At 43.8% G+C, this 19,917-nt stretch overlaps 1 protein-coding gene across 8 annotated transcripts in view; it reads left to right on the forward strand.

Moving 5' to 3' along the window:
- The window catches only part of camta1a (calmodulin binding transcription activator 1a), a 383,457-nt gene that overhangs the window by 325,145 nt on the left and 38,395 nt on the right, over positions 1-19,917 (forward strand). For all 8 annotated transcript variants that reach the window (XM_061675293.1, XM_061675285.1, XM_061675310.1 and 5 more), the window contains one exon: positions 10,265-10,418. In XM_061675293.1, coding sequence (XP_061531277.1) covers positions 10,265-10,418 — 154 coding nt within the window. The remainder of the gene's footprint in view (positions 1-10,264; positions 10,419-19,917) is intronic.

The following is a 19,917-nucleotide window of genomic DNA, read 5'->3' on the forward strand; positions in this document are numbered from 1 at the left end:
CCATCCAAATCAATCTCCACTGTAGGTGCTGCTTCTTAATCATAAACTGCCCATTGGCCCAACCCGATAGACACCGGGGGCCTCATGTACAAAAGGTGCGTACGCACAGAAACGTGGCGTCCGTTCTTTTTCACGGCAAAGTTCAGATGTATCAAGAGTGACATGACCGTGGAAATGTGCGGTGCCTCACGCCAACTGCATGGCTGGCGTACGCACGTTTCTGCAGCTTTTGGTGCTTTGGCGACACTTAGGGGTGATGCTGGGAAACTGTTCTCGTAAATCTGCACACCAGAGACACATGAATAATTAGCACTGATGAACAATTCATGCCCGGCAACATTTGATTTCAACAATGCAATTGAGGCAAGGACTGAGAATGCATTTGTTACCCAGTGTATTTAATGAACCACTGATATTTGTGAAGACACCTATTAATTGATCGAGGCGATCATTTATGCCGCCTATTGCCCTCAAAATCGCTTCGTGACTCCAGCACATGCACTGAAAAAAAGAGTCCTTTGAATTTACTTCATTTGAACATGTACAAGCGGCACGTTGGATGACTGGTTAGAGCGTCAGCCTCACAGTTCTGAGGACCGGGGTTCAATCCCCGGCCCCGCCTGTGTGGAGTTTGCATGTTCTCCCCATGCCTGCGTGGGTTTTCTCCGGGCACTCCGGTTTCCTCCCACATCCCAAAAACATGCATGAATTGCCCGTAGGTGTGAATGTGAGTGCGAATGGTTGTTTGTTTGTATGTGCCCTGCGATTGGCTGGCAACCAGTTCAGGGTGTACCCCGTCTCCTGCCCGATGATAGCTGGGATAGGCTCCAGCACGCCGTGACCCTAGTGAGGAGAAGCGGCTCAGAAAATGGATGGATGGATGGATGAACATGTACATCGGTTGCACATGATTAAAATGTGTTTCAATTGACATAATTTGTCAATTGAAACACATTTTCATAATAACTTCTCCTAATTTTATAATAACTTCTCATAATAACTTCTCCTGAAACACATTTTCATAATAACTTCTCCTAAAAAAAAACATGATTTGTTTTGTCAGTGGGTATCCTCTATGTATTAAAATAATAAATTGAGTAATGAAAGAGGAGTCAAAGTTTTTGACATCCTCTTTGATATGCTGATGTGCTTCTGTTTCAATTCAAAAGATTTATTACAAATACCACACATACAACATTTACGCATTGAACCTTTATCTCACAGGGCTGCGTGTAGGTTACTGTATGAACACATTTGTTATGAGTTCTAAACATACATGGTATTAACCTTGTGGGGTGATCATAGTCAGCCACATCCTCCCATCACCCTTGAGAGAGCACCGTCACCCACAATCATAGCGATTCTCTCCTCGAACAGGGTGAGGCCCTCCGCGTCGGTTCTTCCTCCTTTTTTGGCCACACTTTGGCGGTGGGCAGCTGTCCTCCGCTTCACATCCACCTTAATGTCTGACCACTTCTTTTTTAGTTCAGCGTGTGCGCGCTACTCTGTCTCGACAGCATTGACATTCCCATTCGCTCCTCTTTCGCGTGTTGTTAACGCCGTAGGACAGCATGCCAAAGAGGCTTTTCTTGCGTGCCTCCACTTCATTGAGCAACTTCACATTCAGAAAAAAAAAATTTCTTCATTACCTTGCTCATTTTCCTTTTTTTCTGATCATGCAGAGATCGGCATCTCAGGTGCAGGGTTCATTGAAATATGATTTGCATATTCAAATGTAGGCGTGGACAGGGAGGAGTCGGCTACCCCAAAATGTGCGCTCATTTCCACGTTGATTGGAATGCACGAAGGAAATGTGGTTGGATTCATGAGTACGCAGCGTTTCATACATCTGAATATTTTTGTGCGTACGATGTTTTCTGGATTTGAGCATACGCCATGTTTTAGGAGGAAATCCACGCAAGTCTGTACATGAGGCCCCAGGTGCTGCTGGCGTGCCGTAGTGTCAGTCTGTATTTGGACTCGCCTGTTTTGGTTGCATCACACGGTCAAACCGAGTCACTGCAAACCCACAGCTGTTCCCCTCTTGCGCACTTGCACACACACACACACACACACACACACACACACACAGTCCCCAATGTGAGTCTGGTTTTGTCTTTGGGTGATGCATTATTCATGAGACGACGCGTTCATCTCAGCGAGACACCTTCAACAATTTTGAGACGTGGTGCGCTTAACAGCTTAATGTAGTTTCCGCAGTTTGCGTCTCCTCTGGCTGATTAAAACGGCACTCCAGGCCTTGTGGTGCTCTGCCCCACAACGGATTAGGTGTTATGAGAAACATGACTTCCGGAAGAGTTGATTAATATTTCCCCAAATTTGCCTGACACATTCTGATTTGACCGCCTTGTAGAATCCACTTTGTCGCTTTTGAAGGAGTCAAAAATGACACATAGGAGGTGTTCCAGTGTTTCCAAAAATTTGCCTTTCCTTATTTTTTGTGTCTCTACTTCACTCTTCACTTTTCCTCACTTTTGCGACGCAGCACGTCCAACTTTTTCTGCGTGTGTGAGCAGTGCCAATAGAAGAACAGCCAGCAAAGTGCCACCTCAGCACCTGGGCTTTAATGATTAATACCATATTGATGGTCTCAATTAATTTCCTATTACACTACCAGGAGGCTGCAGTCGCTCAGTCTCTGTCACAGTCCCACTCTTGTTTTCGGACTCCTCTTTGTGGCAGCTGCTGGATGGAGATAGGATGCTTTTTTTTTTCTTTTTTTTTTTGCCAGCTCGCAGTAGTTTACAGAGCAATTACCAAACATGTGCTTATACGCGCAAGTATCTTCGGCTAACACGCATGTTGTCTATTACACGGCGCCTCGCTGCTTGCATTTCGCACACTTGCTCATGGAGAATTAAAGAAAATGTAATGACATCTTCTTGTTTAATCATTTTACACAGGACTTTTCATCAATGATGCAAAAAAAAAAAAAAACATAGCCCCTTCTTAGGACAGCGCATCAATTTTACAAAGCCCTGCTAACCTGAATCTGACTTTTTTTTTATTTTATTTTTTTTATTTGAAACTGGTAGAAACAGCATTGCATTTGAACCAAAGCCTCTGTTTTGCCTCTTGCACAACCTCCTGGCCTACAGCACTTCTTCATATTTGTCTACTGTGCTGATTTATTCCCACAATGATTTCTCTCCAAGCTGTGATTTGACAAGCTGCTCCCATGACCTTAATTGTCAGCGGACCTGCTCGGTGAATCAACTGACAGTCAACACTGCCCCCATAGTGAGCTGGAGGAAATGCGCCATTCGTCAGTCGGTTCATCAGATTTCTGGTGATGCCTTTTCTCAGGCTCTCTCTCTCACTCGCTGTCTTCATTATCTGCCCATACGCTATTCATGACGTCTTATCTCTGGATACTCGTTAGTTCACCCCGTACAACCCTCCATCTTTCTCTAATACGCATTGTTTACCACAAACTCAGCCTTCTCATTATGTCGCACACAACCACACAGTTTTTTTGTTTTGTTTTTTTTGTCATGTGGCCCCAACACATACCACATGTTGCTAGGAAACAATTCCATAGTTTGTTTTTGTTGTTTTTCTTTACCCAGGAGCTGACATTGGACGTTTGTATGGTGTTTACGTGTGCATGTAAGAGGTCTTGCAAAGCTGAGCTTCAGTGTTCATCCCAGTAATAATAATGAGCTCCTCACAGTGTCTAACAGAGCGCATATTCTCAGCAGTCCTGAGGCCATTGCTGCTGTCATTTAGTGTATGGTGTGTGTGTGTGTGTGTGTGTGTCGTTTATACACATGTTCATGTATGTCCATTTATGCCCAAATGGGCATCTATTCTGTTGCGGTCGTTTTTTTGTTGATGCTCACAATCGGTGTAGTCTGTTGTTGTTCAGTGGGCCATTGCCGAGCCAGATATTGGTTGAGTTGGACACATACCAGTCCTCGCTGTGTCTTCTTGTTTAGAAATGCACCAGCACATCTTTCTTTCTCCCCCTTGGCAGCTCTTATGAAGTCCTTATTCGCCCACAGACACAGGCGGAGGCACATAGATAGCGTGCCTTGTCGACTGGCACGAGGAGAAAGACGATGCGCGCAAACAAATCAGACCTGCCGCTGATATGAACATGACTGAGCGCACAAGTGATGGAGTAGAAAGGGATGGCATTAGCTGTGTTTTTCTGCTACCAATGAATCGCACCATTCCCTGGGAGAAAGAGATGGAAATGAGCAAACGGGTGAGGAGAAAAGACTGAGAGAAAACCCGTGAGGGAGAGAGGTTATTGTGAGGCTAAGACAAAAAGAAAAGAAGAAAGAGAAAGGCCCATGAAGAGAGAGCACATGGTGAAATCCTCCCAGCGTTTGCGAGAGCTCAGTAACTCCCTTCCCCTCCTTTTGTTCCAGTGTGACTCAGTGTCACCTGGCTGTCCAGTGAATATTAGGATCAGCGCCATGGGCACAGCCAAGGCCATTATGGCATCCGTGTGGGTTCCTGATGGTCGTTTCTGAGTCTGCCCCTGAGCAGCACCGCATCTCACTTGGGACCACCACAACTAATGGCGAATGTGCTCTGTGAGCTTCTCAGAAAGAATAAGTAGACTGTAAACTGTGACTTGAGTTGTGGCAGCTAAAGGGACTTGAACGCCTGACTGCCCAGCTTACCGCCTGACTTACCGCCTGCCTGCTTGGCATCAAGCGTGCTCGTCCATATTCAGGCTTTGAACACTGACCTTTTGCACTTTTATTCTTATGCATGGAGGAGCTTGGCACAGCAACAAACTCACCTCACTTCCATATAATGTACTGCACAAATAAAGTGTTTTCAAAGGAGGGGAGGAGCCACAGGCAGAAATAGGGGACCACTCTCTCACAGATACCAAGAAAAGCAAAATGCACTCACATATTTGCACAAACACACACGTACACAGTTTCATTGCCCCACTCAGAGTGAAACAGTTCTGCCCCTCTAAGCTGAGTTATTTAAAGCCCCGCTCTCAACTCCATCGAAGTGATTATGTGCTCCTGAATTAAACATCACAGGCCCCCAGCCCCTGGCTTCCTCTGAAACACGCTCAAACATGTTGGCCTCTTCCTGTTCCTCAAAAGTTCCAGCGTATGCAGCCTTTTATATCTTTTCACCAGTACACAAGGTAGTAGAGGTAGAGAGCTAGAGTCAGACTGTCCCCTAAATCAGGATCACCTACTGTGCCATCTGCTCTGCTATTCCTCTTTGAGACCTGAGACAGAAGCAATTCAAGTTGAGCCTGCATGGGCTTGGTACCTGCACTGTGCAACATTTTAATAGTAACTAGGGAAACGAAGGGATGTATTTGGGAGCTGAAGCTGTGCTCAAGGTATCCTAATTAGGCTGTAAGAGAGGGCGGGAATCTGATTCAGATTATGGATTACTCTGCTGCTACCCAGACAAGAGCTTCAGGCTATTTGCTGTCTTGTTTGGAGGGTTTGGCATGAGGTTTTATTTACGTCGGTGTGTATGTGTGGCTGCACGAGGCAAGGCGTTTGCCAGCCACCCCCGCAATCAAACATACCCCCTTTGGCAGGGAGTATTTAAGGTTCAAAGCAAAAGCAGGAAGTCTTATCATGCCTTGTGGTGGTGAACCCAGGGAATCGCTGAAGCACTTGACGTTGAAATGAACAGCAATGTTTGTTGAAAAGCTGTGAGGATTGCGGTGTTTAAGTGAGCAAACCTTAGTGCCAGAGGCCAGAAGGCTCCCTAATGAGTGGCGCCCAGTGGCATCCATCACCACACCAACTGCCATCCACATAGCCTGCACTAGCATACAATGGGAAACACCAAAGGCACAGAGGCTAACAATTAGCATCCATGTGGCGGTGTTGTTACCCTTTGAGCAATTTATATGTGAACACAAATGGTGGAGCAACACATGTAGAAAGATAATATAACAATACTCACAGGCATACCTTGTTTATCCTCTGCAAAGAACGACTTGTAATACTATTACTAATATTTTTGTACATTAAGAAACACATTACAATTTTGTTTGTTTTGTTTTTTGGGAGGCTAGAATTTTAAAGGCTTTTTCCATTCATTTTAATGGAGTTAGATGACTTGAGGGACGCATGTTTTCGGTTACAAATGAATTGAATGAAACTCTATTCTTACATTCAGCTAGACCTCAGCGGGCAACATAAAGCACACACACACAGAGGTGACATCATGCCGCTGCACAAAGACACAAACCTCAAATTCTCACACGCATGAATATGCAGTCAAACTAGCAGATGCAGTCACTCACACTCCATTCATTGCGCTCATTCTCCATTCATATTGATGTGTGTATGCCAAGCAACGTACAGATATGTGCCTCTAGACACTCATTCACACTCTATTTATAATTCAGTGTAGGCAGCCCAAAACATATAAAGGCGACAATACATCCACAAAGGGACACGGCAACACATGCGCTCTCACCTTCCACTCCCCACTGTATTATTCCCCTGATGCTGAATGTTTGTGACAAAACAATTGACTGCACCCATTTTTAATTTTATATATATATATATATATATATATATATATATATGTGTGTGTGTGTGTGTGTGTGTGTGTGTGTGTTTTGTTGATTGAAAGGAATATCTCAGTAGCCTATGAGTTCAAAGCTCCTGTGTACTCTTGGGCTCCTTTCCTCTTTTGCCTGTCCTGTCTCATTCCCCGTTAAAGTGAAAAAGGCCATGTTTGCTCTAGTGTTTCCTCCAGTTTGACAAGCTTTGAAGCCCCAATTGTTCCTCTTTGTGGGGATATTTTATCAGAGAAGAACAAGGGTTCCCCCAGTCCTCCTCCCTGGTTTGTCTACGTTCCGTGAAGCATCCCCTCTCAATTAAGATCCTTTCATGTTAATGGTCTGCTTATCACATGCGTGCATGGCTTCCCAAAGCAAAAGCCCACTCTCCAGTCAAAAACGAGCTGCCAAGCCAACTGCCTTATTTATACATTTTAGCTGGGCATTCTTGTCTCTGTCCGTTTGACTCAAGTTAAGTCAAGTTTATTTGTATAATTAATCACAAAAGAGTCTCAAAGGGCTTCACAGGTTCATAGTTGACAAAGATCGATGACATCCCCTGATCTAAATTCCAAGTTGGGCAAGGAAATACCTCAAAACACCATGTGAGGGCAGAGGAAGAAACCTCGATAAGGGACCACAGATGGAGGAATCCCCCTCCCAGTATAACCTAGCTGCAATGGACACCGAGTGGGCAACATTGATCACATAGTATGGTGCTGTACAATGTTAGTTAAAATGGCATCAGAGTCAATTTAATGAGATGAAGTACAACAGGTAGACACCTTCGGAAAGTGGTTCTTCTTCAGAACCTGACCCGATCAGTCAGTTCAGAATCCACAGCCTCAGCTTCGATCAAAGCAGAAAAGAAGCGAGGAGAAGATGCAGTAAAACAGGCCGAAATCCTGATATCAGGGAGTAAGGCAGGGCAGGAGGCAGTTTGCAAACTATGTGTGGTCTAACTAAACGCAAGACTAAAAATACGTATTAAATCGAGATTTAAACTAGACTTCTGTATTGCTTCACTCCTTGGTTTATTAAGCTATCCTAAATTGTTGGAAGGTTGGTGGTTACGTGGAGGTGTTCCAAGATAGAGGCCGATTCGTGGCTAGGGCTACAGAGGCTTAATGAGACAGCGGACACATTACTTCACAAGCTTCTGCCAGCAGTTTCCACTCTTGTTCTCTTGTAGCTGCATGCTCAGTCAGTACAAGTAGAAGGTCATTGTATCCATCTCCATCTAACTCTGTCTACATCCTAGGCTTCATTAGCCAAACTCTTTCTCCTTCCGTTGTTCCTTCTTTCCCTTCTTCATTGTCTAGTGGATTTGAACAAGGTTTGTGACCTCAGGGCAAGGTAGGCACCCACTGATAGATTGCAGGAGGCTGCCTGGAAGTGCGTGGGTGCCAGAGAAAACCTGTTGCCTGGCTACAACATCACCTTCATTCACTGGTTGCGATGGCAATATCTTGCATATGCCTGCTTGCAAAGGTGTGCGTGTGATCGCACAACAACTTTTTTTCATACTCGTCTCTCGTACGATTAAACTGTGAATGGTGCGTAGGTTTGCGCACACACACACACACACACACACATACGCCTTCGTGTGTTACATTTATGTGAAGGCGCACCCCCCGCCCTCTCAGCAGGCCTTGCGCCCCCATGGCTGACTCACCAAGACTGCTTGCAATTAGCTGAACATCTATCCATCTGTTCTAGGGAAGTGCAATAAACATGAACTCAAACACTGTCTGGAGACATGCTACACTGGCACGCACATGTGTGTCAGAAGAGGCTTTAATGGTCGGCACACGTTCACAGATCTCATCACACTGCCAAGTGTTTATTTATAGACTTAACCCGTAGAATCATACAATCATGCACATTAAGACACGAACCCCACAGCCATCTAAGCATTCTCTTTCACCGCTGAAGTGAGGATAGAGAGCATCCCTCTGGGAAGTGAGAAGCAAAAAAAAAAAAAAAAAAAAAAAAAAAGCAACCCAAAGACCACAATTAATCAATAACTCAATGAGATCTCATTTTCTCTGGGTAAGAGTATCTTGTGGAAAAAAAAGTTACCCCTCAGCCTTTTCCTACCCTTTGTTGAGTTTGTGATATTCCGCGGTGAAAAAGGAAAGCAGTCGGGTAGGAAATTAAATTAAATCGCCGTCCTGATAGATTTACTCCGTGCTACTTTACACTTTCATTGTGTTGATTTCTCTCTTCTCTTCTCTTCTCTTCTCTTCTCTTCTCTTCTCTTCTCTTCTCTTCTCTTCTCTTCTCTTCTCTTCTCTTCTCTTTCTTCTCTTCTCTTCTCTTCTCTTCTCTTCTTTAACAGAGAGGTGTTCATGAGTTAGGAGGGTGTTGCTCGTAGAAAGAAGTGTGAAAGAAGGGAAACAAGATTGTGGGTAAAGCTTTCTTGCTCTTTGAGAGATTTAAAGTGAGGGAACACACTTTACAGGGGTTTGACTGAGCTGTAAAATCACCACATGGTCTTTTAGCTTTGGACGATTGTCACCCTTACATCCTACAGCAGCTCACCCTACTGCGTGTTTGTGTGTGTTTGCATCCTTTCATTATTCTGAAGTAAATAGGGAGGACATGGCTTCGCAGTTGACACAGCTGTTGGTGCCATCTGGGGGCATGGCTCGCCACCCTGCGCCATCTGCATCCAAACAGGGCAGCCGCCATTGTATTGTGTCCATATCAATGACAGGAGACAAGCAAAGCAGGGAGATAGCGCTCTGCAAAGTGCTGACGTGAGGTCATCAGAGAGGGTGGCAGTTGTTTGTATGTTTGGGCTTCTTTTTCCACAGAAGTAATTGTTTTTCTGGGCCTGGTCGCCCTCAGCCATACCCCCGTCTGATGAAAGGGGAGAAAGCGAGAGGGAGCGGGGGTGTCTGGTCCCCTGATTAATGGTATACACAGCGAGAGGGCGCACAGACCTACTGTAGCCGCGCCTTGATTTATGTGCCACTTAGCACTGATGAAGCTTCAACCTGCAGTCGCACACGCATGTTGTCATTGCATTTTTCTCTATCAACCTCTTTGCTGTTTGTCGATTCTTGCGTCTTGTTTAGCTTCAAGTTCCTGCGTGCTAATAATTATTGACGTTCTCTTTATGTTTTATTTGTTCCTAGCTGTGGTCTTTCTTACATCTGGCTGTTTTAATAGTAGTTGGCATCAAGTACAGCTGAGATGTGTCGAAGTGTAGAAATACTGGACTTGGAGAGTACTGAGTTTTGTAATAAATTACAAGCAATCAAGGAATTTAATGTTAATCTATTTGCTAAACTTGGCAGTCAAATAACTTGTAGTGGAAACCTCGAAACAAATTGGAAGCTGCAAATTGTTTACCCTGCCAATAATTTGGGGCAACGGATCAACTCACCATGTGGGAGGATTTGACAAAATTCAATAAGTGTGTTGTTCCATGAGCACACGTTTGCAAATGCAGACATGCATGAGGACGGGTGTAGACAGATACATCCAAATGCACACACAGACAGTTTTGAGTGAGATTATGGCGGATTTGCTTTTGTCTGGCTTTGTGTGTAACTGTGTGCTGTTTCTAGTTTGACTTCTCATTAACCAGCTGGCGCCTTTCAAATTGGCGAAAGCACCCACAGCTGAGGCGCAATGTCCATGTGTCACTTGCACTCCTTGCTGTAGCATCCTTAAGAGCATCGAGCGCCACGCGTAATCTCATCTCTGTTCTCCCCACAGAACCCTGACATTGTGCTCGTCCACTATTTGAATGTGCCAGCCATTGAGGATTGTGGGAAACCATGCGGTCCAATCCTGTGTTCCATCAATACAGACAAGAAGGAGTGGGCCAAATGGACCAAGGAGGAGCTGATCGGCCAGCTCAAACCCATGTGTGAGTGTTTCGCTAACCCATTCAGAAAATTCTATTTATAGCTTTTAATATCAAATCCTCTGCTCTGAAATGGTCTTTACATGCCTGAGAGAGATTTATTTGGTCTGGGGAGCCAGTGTCTGCTCTTATTAGCTGATTGCTACTACACTAAGCGCCCTCAGCACCTCAGTCAGAGAGCATCTCCGGCCACTGACTGTTCTTATACGAGTGTGCGTTCTTCCTGAAGCCGTTTGCAAGTTGCGGGTCTAAGGGCAGCCCATCCGATACCTCTGGCTCCACTCAGACCAGGCCGGAAGCGTGCCTCTTTGCTGTCCAAGTGTGTCACTCAGGACATCGCGTGGCTATCGAGTCATGATAGCATGTTCGAGCAGGAATGTCTGACTCACCAGAAAATAGCCCTCCCACCCAACCATCCACACTTCCTGTGTGTTTTCTTCACACAGCCCCACCCTCCAACCCCCACTAGATTGGTCCATGTTGTTATCATCTCTACAGATGTTCTGCTAGATGTTAGATGTGTTTTTTATGTGTCTCTAGGCATACCTAAAGACTGAGGTGATGTTATGAAAAAGGTCAGGGTTTTTCAGATGATGGTAATGTTCAAATAGGGACATTGTAAAGCATAGAAAATCTTCCAAGGATCAGTATACATACCCATAATGACCTGTCTGTGATTTAGGGGAATCGAGCATGAGATGGCAGGGCGATGACTTCCAATGGCCATTTATTAGTGCTTTGGCCAGGTAAAGAGGAACCTTAAAGGCGCTGCTCACTGCGCACTTACAGGTATCATCACTGAGGTTTTGTCTTCATCATTATCCTCCTCACTGCTCTGCTTGCTGTCACTTTTAGGACATAAAGACGCCAAGCAACAATGGCCTACAGTGTTCATTACATCTGGGACTTAATGTAAAACCAAGCACCATTTGCAGTAATGCGTTAAGTCATTAACTTTGGGAGTTGTTGGGACAGAGAGGGTGACGCCTTCTAGCTACCAGGCAGCACGAAAAGGATCCATAAAGTGAAAAAAAGAAAAAAAACACTCATGCTTTCTTTCTTGGCACTTTTTTTTTTAGTCTTTTCTCTCCTTTCTATCCTTTTATGGAGGCCTGGTCGACCCAACGTAAGCACTGTAATGGAGCAACATTGTCATCTAGTGGGCCTGTTTGGTAGCACTGGCCATTCTATGTTTAAAATGAGGGATATGCTGTATTAGCAATACTCACATTACAATTCATTTAGTACACCTACATCATCTAACAATATCTAACAAGCTATGTCAAAGATGGTGATCAACATGGGTGGGTTATGTTAATGCTGTTTGTCAATTGTTTTGGGTGTATCGGCTTAATAACAGTTTTTATACATGGATGTGTAATTATGGTTACGGATTCGTCTTCCAAGAATGTGGAACTCCATTCAATTTAATGAAATCTACTTGAAGTCATAAAAATGTAAAGGAATCAACATAATTTAATATATATCGATCACATACTGTATGACCTATCTTGAAAAATGCATGTCCATGAATACATAAATGCACATACAGTACCTACAGACATGAACAGGCCTGTATCTTTAATCATCAGAGATGTTTTTGCCTCAAGCAGGAACACTATCATATCACGTGCGTGTGCGTGATTATTTTCTTTATCTGATCCCACAGAGGTTCTGCTGATAAACTAGCAGACCTGATTTCTCTTCTCTTATCAGGATTTTGCCAAAAACATCAGTATTCAGATGCAGAAAACTTAATAGTACAGAGTGTGTCACAGCGTGTCGAACAATGTATGTGCTTTTACTCTGTGTGCATATCTCAAAAAGGGATGTTTCTTTAGCATATGAACCCTTAGTTGTCACAGTGCTACAGTATTTCTCCAGTACAGTGTCAACTCATCCAATATAATTGCCCTCTCCACCATTGTTCTTCCCTATCTCTTTAATATTATAGTACACTTATAATTTGACACGCTTAATGATACACAGAACAAAAGCAAAATGTGAAATTTGTGAATGAGTTGAGCTTGTTCTGTTCCACGACAAGGACACACTCACACACCCAGAGACTGACGCACAGTAAGTTGGAATATGAGCGCTGTGAAAGGTGGCCTTGTCTGACCTTGGCCTACCTCACACCCTCTGGTGTTTGATGAGAAAGATAAGAAGTCAAGAGAGTGACGAGAAGCCCAAAAGATTGGCATCATTCCTCAGTCACGCTACAGTTCCATAGACAAGACAGCCAGCTTGATTCACTCCTCGGGTCTCGTGCTATAAACACGCAGCTCCAGCTTTCTCCGCAGCAATGCCGCCAGCCTGCTGACAGATAGCGCATGAGCAGCTTCAACAAATACTCAGACAGACAGACACAAGGCCCTTCTCCAGGCAAGACAGATGGGGTCAAGAACAAAACAAAGCAGCCTGAGCTGTGTTGCCATCTCATAGCAAACAGTGGAAACCTGATGAGTGTTTCCTGCAGTTTTTCATCAGGGTGATGAGATACTCATTACAAGAACTCGTCAGGAAGGTGATTTACCTGTGTTTGCTGCCTTTGATGTTGTTGCCTATTAAGCTCTAAACTTCAAGCTCTATCACAATTGTCGTTTCAAGCTGAACCTGTAGTTAGATGAGCAGAAAGGCACACCTGATAAGGACTGAACGATTAATTGCATTGATAAACTGTAGTTTTCTGATCGCAGCTTATTTACCAGGTGGTCAATTGACTATTATGAGGTGGGTTTGTGTGGAACAACTCTAGGGGCCATGAAAGAATGTCCACCCTGAATGTTTTTTTTTAATCATTTTAGTGTTGCATCCACATGTTAAAGTGAATCTCGGAGTTTTTGGGAGCACAACAGTTAATTTCGTGAAACGATGATGTCATTGTCACACCTCTATTCAACAAAATGTGGGCTACAAGCTTGTGTTTGTGCTACAGAAGCTAATGATTTTATTATGTCGTCTACAACGGATTATTCTGCTCTTTTACCACTACGCTGAACATGATGGTAGCAACGTGACAAGTAGCTGTCATGGAGGATTTGAAATGCCTCTAAAATCCTCCATGACAAATAAATTCAGGAAAAAACAATTGATAACTGAAGTAATGTCCACACTGCTCTTCGAATGAATAAAAAGTTCAATTTACGCTATTTAAGTGGCGTTTATTTGGCCGAGTGTTGTCATTTGAAACGGCACAGTAATTTTGGCACATAAACTTAGAGAACCCCTCGGAATTTCGGCCTGCACGAGCTTATTGGTGGATATTTTTAACTGAAATTTGCCAGCCAATTGGAGAAGGGGTTCAGAAGGGTCAAGGAGATGCGTTAAGTAATAATGAAGTTATAGTGTTATTCTCTAACTTGCAGGCATTTTTTTTTTTTAACCAGATTTTCCATCGGCGATATCACACAAAAACGTTCCCTAAAAGGCCCTTTTCCCCCAGACAAAATACTCAATTTACCTAGAACCCATTATTATTTTCTTCAAAGGCATTACTGTATATTGTCTGTGTCTGGATGAAATGCACTTACTTAATATAATATGATAAAACCATAATTTTTCTATGTTACACGACAAACCCATTTGTAATTAATGAGTGTGGGCGATTCTCAAAATGCATCCATTCTTGAAGCAAACTTGGATTGGCATGACTCCCGGTCAACATTTTGTTGTGTTATTTTTTTCATATGCAGGCCTACAGTATAAACTTAAGTCACATCCTACATGGCTTCTTCTGTTTTTATATGGCAGTATATATATAGACTATTGCATATGAACTACATCATTTTGAGTTGTGTTAAGTGCCCTCATTTGGGCTGTTTGTGTTGTGCAAGTGACTGCACTCTCGCTGTCTAACAAGACAAATGTTATTGTAGTATTTTCACTGATATCCAGGAAATAAATAATAAATTAAAAAAAACAGTATTTGGTCTTAGAAAAATGAATCCTATTTATTTGACCTGCCACACAAATGCGGGTTGAGCATAAAGTTGTGAGCGCTACTGATATCTGCTGGTGTACTGCTGCCATTGTTGTCGGGCTTTCAAGAGATTATTAGTCATCCAATTATGTTCTCCTCCTATTGTTTTTTGTTTTGCTACATCTTCATTAGCATTTCGTGCACCATCTTATATTTCCATCTAATCATTTTCTAATTCCTAAACACATCAACATGTACACTCCATATAAATGGTCAACATAACCCTGTTGAAATGCCAGGTTTTTGTTACCGTATTTTCACGACCATAGGGCGCACCGTATTAAAAGGCGCAGTCTCATTTACAGGGCCGATTTCTGCATTTAACGCATATTTAAGGTGCACCGTATTATTGGGCGCAGGCATGGTAAAACATACGCTAGCTTAAAACATACGGTAGCATGCATGCACGCTAAAACAATGTGTTTAAAAAGGCAGCGGGAGCAAAACTGAGTTCGGTTGTACTTGATTGAAGTATTTAACAATGTTCTCATGTTATTTTTTGATCAATCCTCATCCACAAATCCATCAAAGTCCTCATCTTCTGTATCCGAAATGAACAGCTGGGCAAGTTCTCAATCAAACACGCCAGGTTCGAGTCAATCTCTTTGCCGTGCGAAAGCTCGAACAACAGTGCAAGCAGACACGTTAGCCCAAGCATCCACCATCCATTCACAAATTGTGGCGTAACTCGCCCGGCGCTGCCTCCTAGTCTTAGTAAAGCTGTGTTCGCCATCTGTCATCCATGGCTACCACGCTGCTCACTTCACTTTGAACGCCCTATTTACACGGATCTCCAGCGATTCGTCAAGCCTCCCGGAATGATGGCAAGCCCCGAGTTATTGCACTCAGTCGAATGGTGACTGTAGAGACGCTTCTTCCGGCTGTTCTTTGCTCATTAATCCATTGCTCGAGTTGGTCTTCCAACTCAGGCCACCTCACACCTTGTTTCCGCAGAAACTCAGCTTCATCTTCTTGACTTGGCGAAGCTCGTTGTCCTACTTCCTCCACTAGCGAACCATGGATTCGTTGATCTTGAATTCTCTCGCGGCTGGTCGATTCCCATGTTCCTCCGCGTAACTGATGGTTTGCAGTTTAAACTGTGCTTCGTAACCGTATCTCTTCGTAGGTGACATTTTCGGGGGTCCTTAGCCAAACCATTGTTGTTTTGCACAATGCAAAATGCATGCAATGCTCCCAGTCAGTCAAGTGGTTATAAAAAATAAAAAAACGCCCCGGCGCTATATACCTACTGGGGGCGTGGGTTTAGCGTCCTTCTTCACGCAACCTTCCCCTGTCCTCAGCCACGTCCGCTTTTCCTCTGTGTAAGCAGCGTGTCGGCAGGAAATGCTAAAAAAAATAAAAATGACAAAAGGTCAAGCGGAGGGCTCATCACACAACAACATTTATAGATGTTGGAAGTCGGTGCACACATAAGGCCCATCGCATTGTAAGGTGCCCCGTCCATTTTTGAGAAAATTTAAGACTTTTAAGTACGCCTTATGGTTGTGAAAATACGGTATATACAACAATGAGACCAAGATAAATCATTTGAACCCCCCCACTCCCACCACACACACACACACACACACACACCTTTAATGTGACCTCTGACCTATACAATTAAATTGCAAAAAATTTAATCTTTTCGAGAGGGGAGGTAAAAATAAACAAGTGAGATAATATGGTTGCACAAGTGTGCAGATCCTCTTATGACTGGAGATGTGGCTGTGTTCATTCAAACTCCTTTTTTTACCCTTCTCCTAACTGATCAGAATCAGAATCAGTATCAGAATCATCTTTATTTGCCAAGTATGTCCAAAAATAACACACAAGGAATTTGTCTCCGGTAGTTGGAGCCGCTCTAGTACAACAACAGACAGTCAATTGACAGAGAACACTTTTGAGACATAAAGGCATTGAGTAAAACAGTCACTGAGCAATAAAGGGTTGCTAGTTATCTGGTAATGCCGGTACAATTTATTTTATTTTATTTTTTTGACAATTGTGCAAAAAGATGCAGAGTCCTCTAGCACTTAGAGCAGTTCCAATGACTAATCTCGCAATAGTCCGATGCAGTGACCAAGGCTTCAAGGAGTGTATGCAGTTTAAAGTGACGAGTAGTGCGTTAATCTGGGACAATGTTGATTGTGCAAATGTTGCAGATACTCCTCAATCAGTGAGCAAATGGGGTAGATGCTACTCTGGCATGAGTGGCCAGTATTGGTCAACAACAGATATGCAATTAGTGCAGCGTGGCTAGACTACGACAGTGAGTGCATGAGTAATATATAATTGGCCCGACAGAAATGTGACAACAAACTCAGACAAAAGAAAGTGGCAGCATGTTGCAATGGAATTGTAGGTTAGGATTTTAAGAAGTTGATTGCAAGAGCGAAGAAGCTGTTGGAATGTCTGTTAGTTCTAGTTTGCATTGATCGGTAGCGCCTACCTGAGGGAAGGAGCCGGAAGACCCGGTGACCCAGATGTGGAGGGTCCGAGAGGATTTTACATGCTCTTGTCGTAGTTCTGGCGGCGTGCCAAGTCCTCAAGGGTGGGTAGGGGGTACCGACAATCCTTTCAGCAGTTTTGATTGTCCGTTGCAGTCGGAGTTTGTCCTTTTTTGTAGCAGCACCAAACCAGACTGTGATGGAAGAACACAGGACTGATTCAATGACCGCTGTGTAGAACTGCTTCAACAGCTCCCGTGGCAGGCTGTGCTTTCTCAGAAGCCGCAGAAAGTACATCCTCTGCTGAGCCTTTTTGAGGACGATGTGGATCGCCCACTTCAGGGCCTGAGAGACTGTAATTCCCAGGAACTTGAACATGAACATGATGAACATTGAGATCCTTCTGATGCTGTGGAAGCTCACCGCGGACCATGACTGGTGCTGCAAGATGTGATGACAAAAATGTCAGGAAAAGCCTACTAGAACAGCTGAACATTGTTTGGGGTTTATCAGAGGCACTTTAAATGGTGGCAGGTGTGTGATGACTCCCATTTAACATGAGTTTGAATGTGACCTCCCAAGTTATACTGTAGGAGGGTCACATTGTTATTTATTTTTACTTCCCCACTCTGAAACTTATAGTTCACATTAATGGTGGAAAGCATTTTTAAATCATTTGTCGTGGTCTCATTTTTCAGGATAAGCAGTGGGTACGGAAAGTATTCAGACACCGTTACATTTTTCACTCTTTATTATATTGCAGCCATTTGCTAAAATCATCAATATCACACGGCCATAAGTATTCAGGCCCTTTGCTGTGACAATCATATATTTAACTCGGGTGCTGTCCATTTCTCCTGATCATCCTTAAAATGGTTTGATCATTCTTGAGATGGGTCTACACCTTCATTGGAGTCCAGCTGTATTTGATTATACTGATTGGACTTGATTAGGAAAGCCAAACCCCATGAGAATCATGAGTTCAAAGGAGCTCAGAGACAGAATTGTCGCAAGGCACAGATCTGGCCAAGATTACAAAAACATTCTGCTGCATTTAAGGTTCCTAAGAGCACATAATCCTTAAATGGAAGACGTTTCGGAAGACCAGAACCCTTCCTAGAGTTGGCCGTCTGGCCAAACTGAGCAATCGGGGGAGAAGAGCCTTGGTGAGAGGTAAAGAAGAAACCAAAGATCACTGTGGCTGAGCTTCAGAGAAGCAGTCGGGAGATGGGAGAAAGTTCTAGAAAGTCAACCATCACTACAGCACTCCATCAGTCGGGGCTTTATGGCAGACTAGCTAGCCTCACCTGAAGACACACATGAAAGCCTGCATGGAGTTTGCTAAAAAAAAAAAAAAAAAAAAACACCTGAAGGACTCCAAGATGGTGAGAAATAAGATTATCTGATCTGATGAGACCAAGATAGATCTTTTGGGCCTTAAAGTGAACCCCGATTGCAATGGCATCTTTGGGATATATGATCTCCTTCGACTTGCGTAACATAACAATAAGATACAACTTTCGATAATAATTTCCAGATTTATATATTTTTACAAATCGTAACTTCAACATAGGCCGCCATTGTTTTTTCGTCGCTATTTTTCACTGCTAACTCAGTGTTCGGTGGCGATGGTTTGCAATTGCTGCTGCTAAAGTGAGCTGATCAACCTAAGCGGCCAGCGCCTCCTGTCTTTCGCGTCTTTTTGCTCCGCTTTTGCTTGTCTCACCCGGCCGTTTAGGCTCCTTGTGAGGAAAGATCGTCTGCACTGTATTGGATTTAAGCCGTCGTTTATACCCAGACACACCGTTGAGCTCTCTCATGAGCTGGGGGCGATCAAAGGCTTCGAACAACCGCACATCCTTCTTCTTCCGGCCACATCCTCCCACCGTTTCCTCAACTTGATCTTTTTGGGAAAGCTATGAATGCTTACCTCATTTTTTGCATTCAGTCCTGATTGGAAATTGCATCCCAAAGTGGCACAGTATGGCATTTTTAACTCTTTTCGCTGACGATAAAAGTTGTTCGCAAATGGCTAGCTTAGCTCCGCAGAGAGCAGCAACGTAACAATTTTACAACAGCCATTCTACGTCATCATTCCCAGAACTCTTTGTGCACGCTAAACATGGCGGCGACAGTGTATCAAATTATGGTCGGAACAAAATCTTTTTTTTAACTTATAGGAATAATTTATAAATGTATACCACTGTATTTCAGTCGTAGAGGTCAGTAGTTGTAAAATTAAATGTATTTATCATTTCAATCGGAGTTTACTTTAATTCGAAGCGGTATGTGTGGCGAAAACCAGGCACTGCTCATCACTTGTCCAATACAGTCTCAACAGTGAAGCATGGTGGTGGCAGCATCATCCTGTGGGGGTGTTTTCAGCTGCAGGGACAGGAGTACTGGTTGTAATCGAAGGAAAGATGATGGCGGCCAAGTACAGTGATATCCTGGACGAAAACCTTCTCCTGAGTGCTCAGGACCTCAGACTGGGCCAAAGGTTCACCTTCCAGCAAGACAATGACCCTAAGCACACAGCTAAAATAACGAAAGAGTGGCTTCAGAACATCTCCGTGACTGTTCTTGAATGACCCAGCCCAGAGCGCTGACTTAAACCCAATTGAACATCTCTGGAGAGATCTGAAAATGGCTGTCCACCAATGTTCACCATCCAACCTAACAGAACTGGAGAGGATCTGCAAGGAGGACTGGCAGAGGTTCCCCAAATCCAGGTGTGCCGCATCATTCCCAAAAAGACTTGGCTCCACAGGATACGTCTACTAAATACTGAGCAAAGGGTCTGAATACTTATGGTGATATTTCAGTTTTTCCTTTTTAATAAATCTGCAAACATTTCAACAATTGTTTTTTATTGTGTCAATATGAGGTGCTGTGGCGGCACGGTGGGCAACTGGTTAGAGCATCAGCCTCACAGTTCTGAGGACCTGGGTTCAATCCCCGGCCCCGCCTGTGTGGAGTTTGCATGTTCTCCCCGTGCCTGCGTGGGTTTTCTCCAGGCACTCCGGTTTCCTCCCACATCCCAAAAACATGCATTAATTGGAGACTCTAAATT

This window comes from Phycodurus eques, chromosome 1 (genome assembly GCF_024500275.1).
Source record: "Phycodurus eques isolate BA_2022a chromosome 1, UOR_Pequ_1.1, whole genome shotgun sequence".
In the NCBI taxonomy this organism is placed as follows: domain Eukaryota; kingdom Metazoa; phylum Chordata; class Actinopteri; order Syngnathiformes; family Syngnathidae; genus Phycodurus; species Phycodurus eques.